Below are 10,910 nucleotides of genomic sequence, written 5' to 3' on the forward strand. Positions count from 1 at the left end.
GGGGGCGCCACAGCGGACCATCCGTCTCCATCTCTTCCTGTCCTCTGCATCTTCCTCTGTCACACCAGCCACCTGCATGTCCTCCCTCACCACATCCATAAACCTCCTCTTTGGCCTTCCTCTTCTCCTCTTCCCTGGCAGCTCCATATTCAGCATCCTTCTCCCAATATACCCAGCATCTCTCCTCCACACATGTCCACACCATCTCCATCTTGCCTCTCTTGCTTTGTCTCCAAGCCGTCCAACCTGAGCTGTCCCTCTAATATATTCGTCCCTCATCCTGCCCTTCTTGTCTTATCTGCTGTACTGAAACACAAAACAAGGGTCCCAGACAGGACTGAAGGCGACAGAGAGTTGGCTTTTCCAGCATTAAAGGTTCATAGAAGAAGTGATTTTCCCGCTGCTATAAGACAAAGCAGAAGTGTGTCACCACCGTGTTTGTGAGAAAGGTTTATCTAACCACACAACCTCAGGGTTCATCTGCTACCCACCCGATCACATCACCCAATCAGCTGCCTGTCACGTCCTTACCAAGCTTCCCAAACTCTCCCCCCAAACGTGTCCTCCCCGTGGCTCTTTTCGCCTCCTCCCACCTCCTGACGTCCACTCGTTTCATTCACGTATGTGAAATGAACAGATGCTGTATCACATCCGCGTGGCAATACGATGCTCAGCGCTGGTGATGAAGGGCCCTGTTTGTCCATCCAGACTCCCGGTGTGCTGCATGACGAACAAAGACCGTCCCCCCAGCAGGCCTCCCCAGCACACAGCGGTGGATCCAGACCGGCGGCCCTGGTGTGGAGGTGGCTGAGCCGCAGCCGTCACAGCGCAGCACAAACCACTTCCCTCCTGTTAACGACCCCGTCTGCATTTCTTCTGCCCAGTTTTTAAAAATACTATACTTCATACATTACCTACTGGTATTTCTGTAGCAGCAGCCATTCAAAGGATTAGTGTTCTGTAATCGCTCCACTACATGCCGTGTTCCACTGGTCCCGGCAAGCTCCGCCACACAGCGCCGAGTCTGCCACAAAAGGAAAAGAAGAAAAAAGGACTTGGGGGTCAAATGTGGAAGAGTAATGGGCTTCAAAATACAAACCCAAATATTATCCAGCCTTTATCCAAACTGCTATCCTGCTCTCAGGGTCGTAGGGATGCTGGCGCCAATCCCAGCAGTCACTGGGCGGCAGGCGGGGGGGCACCCCTCCATCTATCTGTCACTATATAAAGTATATATACAGTATATATATATATATATATACATACACACACAGTATATATAGTGTAACGTGCATGGATACGTAGACACGTTGGTCTTTGACTAACGGGTCGGACCTTTTAGTCGACTGGTTAACGTTGTCGCTTGCGGAGCGGGAGACACGGGTTCGCGTCCCGACTGTGGCGGTTCCCGGACTGCCCCTCGAATTCGATACAGTATATATATATGTGTGTGTGTGTGTGTGTGTGTGTGTGTGTGTGTGTGTGTGTGTGTGTGTGTGTGTGTGTATATAAACCCTAAGTGGAGTCTCATAAGCCCTGCTTTAACTAAATATCCCACCCCCTGAACCTATAACCAGGCTCTGCGTTGTGTCATTTCTCTAGTTGGTTCGGGGTTGGGGTGAAGAACGGGCATAGGAGACATGTAGGTCAGGTGACTCAAAGACATGTAGGCCAGGTGACTCAAAGACATGTAGGTCAGGTGACTCAAAGACACGTAGGTCAGGTGACTCAAAGACATGTAGGCCAGGTGACTCAAAGACATGTAGGTCAGGTGACTCAAAGACCTGTAGGTCAGGTGACTCAAAGACCTGTAGGTCAGGTGACTCAAAGACATGTAGGTCAGGTGACTCAAAGACACGTAGGTCAGGTGACTCAAAGACATGTAGGCCAGGTGACTCAAAGACATGTAGGTCAGGTGACTCAAAGACCTGTAGGTCAGGTGACTCAAAGACGTGTAGGCCAGGTGACTCAAAGACATGTAGGTCAGGTGACTCAAAGACATGTAGGCCAGGTGACTCAAAGACCTGTAGGTCAGGTGACTCAAAGACATGTAGGTCAGGTGACTCAAAGACATGTAGGTCAGGTGACTCAAAGACACGTAGGTCAGGTGACTCAAAGACATGTAGGTCAGGTGACTCAAAGACATGTAGGTCAGGTGACTCAAAGACACGTAGGTCAGGTGACTCAAAGACACGTAGGTCAGGTGACTCAAAGACATGTAGGTCAGGTGACTCAAAGACCTGTAGGTCAGGTGACTCAAAGACATGTAGGTCAGGTGACTCAAAGACATGTAGGCCAGGTGACTCAAAGACATGTAGGTCAGGTGACTCAAAGACACGTAGGTCAGGTGACTCAAAGACATGTAGGCCAGGTGACTCAAAGACCTGTAGGTCAGGTGACTCAAAGACATGTAGGTCAGGTGACTCAAAGACCTGTAGGTCAGGTGACTCAAAGACATGTAGGCCAGGTGACTCAAAGACACGTAGGTCAGGTGACTCAAAGACATGTAGGCCAGGTGACTCAAAGACACGTAGGCCAGGTGACTCAAAGACATGTAGGTCAGGTGACTCAAAGACATGTAGGCCAGGTGACTCAAAGACATGTAGGCCAGGTGACTCAAAGACATGTAGGCCAGGTGACTCAAAGACATGTAGGTCAGGTGACTCAAAGACATGTAGGCCAGGCGACTCAAAGACACGTAGGTCAGGTGACTCAAAGACATGTAGGTCAGGTGACTCAAAGACATGTAGGTCAGGTGACTCAAAGACATGTAGGTCAGGTGACTCAAAGACATGTAGGCCAGGCGACTCAAAGACACGTAGGTCAGGTGACTCAAAGACACGTAGGTCAGGTGACTCGGCCATACTAAATTGTGTGTGTGTGTGATGGCCTGGCAGCCTGTCCAGGGTGTCTCCCCACCGCCCAATGACTGCTGGGATAGGCTCCAGCTTCCCCGCAACCCTGGGAGCATGATAAGCGGTTCGGATGATGGATGGATCAATGGATGGATGGATGGAGGAATGGATGGATGGATGGACGGACGGAGGGATGGACGGATGGATGGATGGACGGACGGAGGGATGGACGGACGAACGAAGGGATGGACGGACGGAGGGATGGATGGATGGACGGAGGGATGGATGGATGAATGGATGGATGGACGGAGGGATGGATGGATCGACGGACGGAGGGATGGATGGACGGAGGGATGGATGGAGGGATGGATGAATGGAGGGATGGATGGACAGAGGGATGGATGGATGAATGGAGGGATGGATGGATGAATGGAGGGATGGATGGACAGAGGTATGGATGGACGGAGGGATGGATGGACGGAGGGATGGATGGATGGATGGAGGGATGGATGGAGAGATGGATGGATGAATGTCCATTAGCAGTCTTTAGGCAGCGGTCATTTCTCAGGAATGCTCCAGTTAAGTAATTAATAATTTACAATAAAATTAACATACATTCAAAGTTACCACATTAGCACACGATTGGTAGCTAACAAGCTACACAAAAATAAAAACGGGTTTTTGGAGGTAACCGCAGTAAACAAGAATAAACTCCTCATTCATGTCTCATCAACAAACCGGCTCCTCTAATCCACCGTCTCACTTCCCGCCTCGCAGAAACGGAAACGTGACCGGAAATGGCCGCAACAGCTGAACCGGAACAGAAACTGCAAAACTAATACGAGCGCCCCCTCTGCTGGCCACTCCGATTAGTGCACCTCCTTACACCTGCAGAAACAGCGAAAAATGTGAACACGCCCTCTGGTGGCTCCTCTAATTAGTTCACCTCCTTACGTCAAGTGAATTCTTCCCGCGACAGTACAAGCCGGTGTCACGCTATAAGCGGCCACCAGCTGTAATAACGCTGCTAACCTGGGGAGCAGCGTTATTACTTGACCCACTGGATTATTTTGTTGAGCACCTTCCCTACCGTTGAGTGTTTCTTTTAACAAAGTTATATGTGTGTATGTATAAGCTATATAATAGTATATATATACAGATAGTATAGTAGTATATAGTATAGTATATATATACAGATAGTGTATCACTATACACTCTCCAGCATTTAATTAAGTTTAATCAAATCAAACGTCACAGCTTGGTATGTTGCACAATATTGCCATTGTTGATAATTCGCCTTTCTCCAAAACACGCAGCTCCACTTGAAACTGAGTGTAACGCACTGGTCCCACTTGGCTTCAAGCAGATCTCCGGGATTCGTGTTGTGAACACGAACTATGGGGACTGGCAGACGATGCCAAATCCAGCAAGGATAACCACTTTAAATACCCCAGTTCTGAGTAAGGGCGAGGGTGGCTTGTAAGTGCACGACTGATGCCCGCCGGGTCAGCGGTCAGCAAGAGGTTCGAGCCTCCTCGCTGAACTTGGTGCACCCCAGTCTCTCAGACCGCTCCAGTTCTTTGGGGAAACTTTGTTTGTATTGTTTACCGGAGCTACGGTGTAGGTGTGCCAGTGGTGAGGCCTGTCCACCCCCCACACACCGGAACCCTCCTCTTACGAAGCAGTCTGCGGCCTTTTGTGCTGCACCTGGAGCTCAGACGTGCCTCCTTCAGCTGTAGTTATTGCACTGCTTGCTGATAGTTGATGTATTTATTACCATGTTGTATTACCATGTTATATACGCATGTTGTATTACCATGTTATATCACCGTGTTGTATTACCGAGCTATTTTCTCGCCCGGTGCGGGATTCGATACGAGGTGTACTGCGCCACAAGGCGACATCACTAACCGCTCGGCTAAAGGGTCAGACCCCCCTAAACGATCGGCCAGTGGGTCTTATTAGTAGTTTACATTTGTACTACCATGTTGTATACCGTGTTATATTACCATTGTAAACTACTAATAAGACCCGTTAGCTAGGGTCTAACGGGTCTTATTAGTAGTTTACATTTGTATTACCATGTTGTATACCGTGTTATATTACCATTGTAAACTACTAATAAGACACGTTAGCCCCTAGCTAACGGGTCTGACCCTTTAGCCGAGCGGTTAGTGATGTCGCCTTGTGGCGCAGTACACCTCGTATCGAATCCCGCACCGGGCGAGAAAATAACCGGTTACACCAAGTTTGTATCACCGTGGTGTGTCACCGTGGTGTCAGGGTTGTAGCAGTTGTTGTGAGGTGGAGTGTGTGTGTGTGTGTGTGTGTGTGTGTGTGTGTGTGTGTGTGTGTGTGTGTGTGTGTGTGTGTGTGTGTGTGTGTGTGTGTGTGTGTTACACAGGCGTCACGTCACTGTTGGCTATAACGCCGCCATCTTTCTTGTATCTATGTCAGGTATTGTTGCTCCATGTGATGCTGAATAACCACCCTCAGCTCGGTGAAGCGACACAAGCATGCGTTATGCAGCGTTATTACACAACATCTCCCTGAAACCGCTAACGGGACGGACCAGGGGGTATTACCGACACCCCGCGTACAGAGACTCGGGGGAGACGGGGCAGATTTCTCCCCTAAAGAGCAAGGAAAACAATATCCACTGTCTGAGTAATATCTCACATTAACCCCCCCCTCTCTCTCTCCTCTCCCCCCCTCTCCTCTCTTCTCCCCTTCCCCTCCTCTCCTCGGCCCCTCTGCTCCGCATTTCTGAGTTAACCAAATACAGATGTTCCCTGCAGGAACGTCTCAAAGTCCACCTCTGTTTCCTCCCCCTGCTCCGATTGGCTGGACAAACTGGCGGACGGACGTGTGTTGGAGGTCACAACTCGCTGCCGAACCATCAGGTTTTCCTCTTTTGCACCCCTTCTTTCCTGCACCCCTTCCTCGCTCTTCTGCACCCCTTCTTTCCTGCACCCCTTCCTCGCTCTTCTGCACCCCTTCTTTCCTGCACCCCTTCCTCGCTCTTCTGCGGCGGCGGGATGGCCTCCGCACACGACAGAGCGGTGCTCCAGGCCATCTTCACCCCCACCTCCCCTTTCGGAGACGTTCCTGCTTTGAACCAAGAGGAGGAATTAGCTGATGATGGTGAGCGTGGGCTCCTCTGACGGGCCTCTTACGTATCGTGTCGGGGTTTGGCTTTATCATATCACAGCATATTGGGCCTATTTCTGCATGTGCTCGTCCGGGTCTGCAAAAAAAAAGAAAAAGAAAAAGAAAAGCCTCCATTTTAGTCCAAGCTGAGTTCCGAGTGACGTTTGTGCTGAGCTTGCCACAGCACCTGTCAGTTGAGTTTGAGAGCTTGTGCAGCCTGTTTATCTCCTCCCGCCAGACTCGGGCTTTGACGCCGAGCTGCTGAAGCAGGCGAGAGAGCTGGAGATCCGGGGCGTCTCGGCAGCAGAGGCTGGGGATTTACAAACGGCACTTCAGCAGTTCAGCCAAGCAATCCAGATCCTGCCAGTCCGAGCCTCGGCCTACAACAACAGGGCGCAGGCCCTCCGCCTGCAAGGAGACACGGCAGGTACCCGCACGCCAACAAGCCCCCCCCCCCCCGCAGCCCTCACTCGGCACGCGCAAGCTGACGTCAGACAAGTGCAGCAAGGCGTCTCACAACCGCCGCTATCCGCACACCGGCGTTGTGCAGCCGTATCAGACCCTGGCGTGTGTGTGTGTGTGTGTGTGTGTGTGTGTGTGTGTGTGTGTGTGTGTGTGTGTGTGTGTGTGTGTGTTATCTTGTACAACACAGCGGAGCTTTGTTGCGACCGTTTATCAAGCCTGTTTTGTTTTTTACTTATCTCAGGACTCCCACATGTCCTGCAAAACCTGCACATTTATGAACCAGTTCTGCAGCCATGCAAAACACCTGCACAATGATATTATTAACCACATGTCCTGCAAAACCTGCACATTTATGAACCAGTTCTGCAGTCATGCAAAACACCTGCACAATGATCACATTAACCACGTCCTGCAAAACCTGCACATTTATCAACCAGTTCTGCAGTCATGCAAAACACCTGCACAATGATCACATTAATCACATGTCCTGCAAAACCTGCACATTTATCAATCAGTTCTGCAGCCATGCAAAACACCTGCACAATGATCACATTAATCACATGTCCTGCAAAACCTGCACATTTATCAACCAGTTCTGCAGTCATGCAAAACACCTGCACAATGATCACATTAATCACATGTCCTGGAAACATTACTGAGGTCATTATAAATTGTAAATTCAACAAGATGCCATATTTTTACCATAATTTACATGTAAGACTGCATGTTTTTAAAGCATATTTCTAGCTAGTGAGACTGCACATTAGTGGCTGAGGTTCAGGGGAAAGCTCAGTGACCATACCACTTACACAGTCCATGTAGAGACTGTGGAGGCTTCCACTGACGGTTAACACTGAACACTGGTAGTTAACACTAAACACTGGTGGTTAACACTGAACACTGGTAGTTAACACTGAACACTGGTAGTTAACCATGAACACTGGTAATTAACACTGAACACTGGTAGTTAACACTAAACACTGGTGGTTAACACTAAACACTGGTAGTTAACACTGAACACTGGTAGTTAACCATGAACACTGGTAATTAACACTGAACACTGGTAGTTAACACTAAACACTGGTGGTTAACACTGAACACTGGTAGTTAACACTAAACACTGGCAGTTAACACTGAACACTGGTGGTTAACACTGAACACTGGTGGTTAACACTGAACACTGGTGGTTAACACTGAACACTGGTAGTTAACACTAAACACTGACAGTTAACACTGAACACTGGTAGTTAACACTGAACACTGGTAATTAATACTAAACACTGGTAGTTAACACTGAACACTAGTAGTTAACACTAAACACTTGTAGTTAACCCTGAACACTGGTAATTAACACTGAACACGGGTAGTTAACACTAAACACTAGTAGTTAACACTGAACACTGGTAGTTAACACTGAACACTGGTAATTAACACTGAACACTGGTAGTTAACATTAAACACTGGTAGTTAACACTGAACACTGGTAGTTAACACTAAACACTGACGGTTAACACTGGTAGTTAACACTGAACACTAGTAGTTAACATTAAACACTGGTAGTTAACACTGAACACTGGTAGTTAACACTGAACACTAGTAGTTAACACTGATAATTAACACTAAACACTGATGGTTAACACTGAACACTATAACACTGAACACTGGTAGTTAACACTGAACACTGGTAATTAACACTGAACACTAGTGGTTAACACTGAACACTGGTACTTAACACTGAACACTGGTAGTTAACACTGAACACTAGTAGTTAACATTAAACACTGGTAGTTAACACTGAACACTGGTAGTTAACACTAAACACTGACGGTTAACACTAAACACTGGTAGTTAACACTAAACACTGGTAGTTAACACTGAACACTGGTAGTTAACACTAAACACTGACGGTTAACACTATAACACTGAACACTGGTAGTTAACACTAAACACTGGTAGTTAAAACTAAACACTGGTAGTTAACACTGAACACTGGTAGTTAACACTAAACACTGACGGTTAACACTATAACACTGAACACTGGTAGTTAACACTAAACACTGACGGTTAACACTATAACACTGAACACTGGTAGTTAACACTAAACACTGACGGTTAACACTAAACACTGGTAGTTAACACCGGTAGTTAACAATGCACACTGTGATCTTCCATGAGTGACAGCTGTCGCGTCTGTCTGAGCAGAAGTCATGGAGAATGTACTTGAAAAATTCTGGAAAGACTTCCTCGGAGGACTGGGCACCCCTGTATCTGTTAAAGAGGCTGAGTGTGATGGGACTGCAGTATTTACATTACAAAAATGTTACTTCCTGTCAAAATTGCAGTTATTCAACTACAGTTCCTTTGTTTTTTAAGGGAAAAAGTGTATTCCAGCTAAATGTGTTCATTCTATCAAAAACAGGATTACAGAGATATGTGCATATAAACTGTGAGATTATAAACAGTGATGTGATTTTTACATTCTGAATTAAACATGTGGTAGATTATGAATGATATTATTCACATTACAGCTTGTGAGTAAGAGTAAATTGCTCTAGTCGTATTCTTTGGATTACAGAGAGGAAGTAAACCACACAGACTCTGGAAATGACCAGATTACATCAGAGGAACATGGGAGTTTGTTATGTGTTGCAGATGGAAGAGTCACTATAACTACTTTGTGCAGGACTTCCATAATCGCATAGCGGTTAGATTTTCAAAGTAATCCTCCCATCCCAGCGTGTCATTGACTGTGCTCCTCTCTTCTCCCAGGTGCCTTGGAGGATCTGGGACTCGCCATCTCTCTGAGCGGAGGCAGCGGGCGAGCTGCATGCCAGGCATTTGTGCAGAGGGGCCTTTTACTGAGGTTGTCATGTCAGGACGATGAAGCCAGAGCGAGTTTTGAGAAGGCAGCTGCCCTGGGTAGTGAATTTGCCCGACAACAGGCGGTGGCGCTTAATCCTTATGCCGCCCTATGCAACCGCATGCTGTCAGAAGTGATCAATAAACTACGCGACCCTGAGGTGCCTGAGACGCAGTAGTCAGATCATTTTAGATACCAAATGCTGCTGCCTGCACACACCTCATGTTTAAAGATGCAGCTGATATAGTTTGTAGTCACGTAAATGAGTTGAAATGATTTGTTGTTTTGGTCCTGTGTGCCATGACATGCTAAGGGTCACATGTATTAAAACAACTGCGTATGTTGTAACTCACACTGATCTGGCTTCTGTCATTTCCTTACCAGTGACTGTGTTTCTAATTCTGATGGTCTTGTGTACGGCCACCAAAACACTCAAAAATCTGTTCACAATAAAAAAACAAAAACAAACATGAACTCGGACAGTCACACAAAGCAAACATATTTTACCACGGAGGCTTTTCATGATCAACACTGCTGCAGTTTCATGTTCTTCTGATGTTTCTCCAACAGGTGTCAGTGTTGGTATTCATCAAGCGATCAAAAAGAGCACTCCGTCCTCTTTCACACGAGTATTCCCTGATACGAGTGGCCTAGAAATAACCCCCTTTGCCCCATCATAACCCCGGCCCTCACCACTTCGTGGGAAAAAAGAAGATCAGATTGACAGAATTAGGCCTGAGATCTGTGCTGAGCTCAGATATATCAGAATATAAGATACCATGATGACCGTTTTACTTCACAAGGAGCATAATAATAATAATAATAATAATAATAATGATGATGATAAACAACACCGGTGGTCATCGGAGCTCTAGGACTCATTAAGAAGGGAATGGAAAAGTTCACCAACTGTATCCCAGGAAACATCAACATCCATGCAGTCCAGAAGATCGCCCTACTCGGAACAGCCCACATATTACGACGAGTCCTGTCAATCAAGTGACATCTGCCCTATAGTGCCTCAGGTCCATAGTTTGGACCCGGCTCTACAGAATGTAAAACATGGAAACACGGAAGAAACAATAATAATAATAATAATAATAAACTTTATTTGTATAGCACTTTTTGAATCGGGGTTAGCAGTCATTTCAGTGATCACTGAAGACATGTTTATAAGACAATAGTCATAGGTAGGTTTTCTTACATCTTCACTTATTCTAATGTAATATATCAGGTTAAACAAAAGGTTGATTAGGTCAAATCATTTCAAATCAAACACAAGCCCACACTAACAAGAGATTTCGGTTCACGACACAGTGAAATCTTCACACATCAGAACACACCATCTGACAGATATATTCAGCAGTCACAGGCCGGCAAATTGTTTCTCTCCCCTGCAAAATAGCAATTATACAGTAGTAATAATAATAATAATACATGGCATTTGGTGCACACGTTTATCCAAAGCATTTTACAGTGCTGTTTTTAGTACCGGTGGTAGCTGACACAGCTATCTAACCTCAACCCACGGCGTTGTCTGTCTGTGATTCCTCCCACTGAGCTGGAAGGACCGCCGGGCT

The 10,910-nt window shown here is 46.7% G+C and overlaps 1 protein-coding gene across 1 annotated transcript; it reads left to right on the plus strand.

Annotated features, from left to right (window-relative positions):
* Nucleotides 1–5,711: 5,711 nt before the first annotated feature.
* ttc36 (tetratricopeptide repeat domain 36) lies at nucleotides 5,712–9,684 on the plus strand. The gene is made up of 4 exons (XM_056283949.1): nucleotides 5,712–5,806; nucleotides 5,860–5,999; nucleotides 6,244–6,432; nucleotides 9,240–9,684. Exons 2-4 carry the CDS (start codon nucleotides 5,894–5,896, stop codon nucleotides 9,506–9,508), a joined length of 564 nt encoding a protein of 187 aa, XP_056139924.1. The 5' UTR covers nucleotides 5,712–5,806; nucleotides 5,860–5,893; the 3' UTR covers nucleotides 9,509–9,684.
* The last annotated feature ends 1,226 nt before the right edge of the window (nucleotides 9,685–10,910 follow it).

The sequence above is a fragment of the Lampris incognitus genome, chromosome 7 (assembly GCF_029633865.1).
Source record: "Lampris incognitus isolate fLamInc1 chromosome 7, fLamInc1.hap2, whole genome shotgun sequence".
Lineage (NCBI taxonomy): Eukaryota > Metazoa > Chordata > Actinopteri > Lampriformes > Lampridae > Lampris > Lampris incognitus.

What these genes read in the sequence shown, in the direction of transcription:
- ttc36 (XM_056283949.1), top strand. Translation starts at nt 5,894, where the DNA reads ATGGCCTCCGCACACGACAGAGCGGTGCTCCAGGCCATCTTCACCCCC. An exon ending in GGAGGAATTAGCTGATGATG is followed by an intron (nt 6,000 to 6,243) that starts GTGAGCGTGGGC and finishes TCCTCCCGCCAG; the next exon opens with ACTCGGGCTTTGACGCCGAG. An exon ending in CCTGCAAGGAGACACGGCAG is followed by an intron (nt 6,433 to 9,239) that starts GTACCCGCACGC and finishes CTCTTCTCCCAG; the next exon opens with GTGCCTTGGAGGATCTGGGA.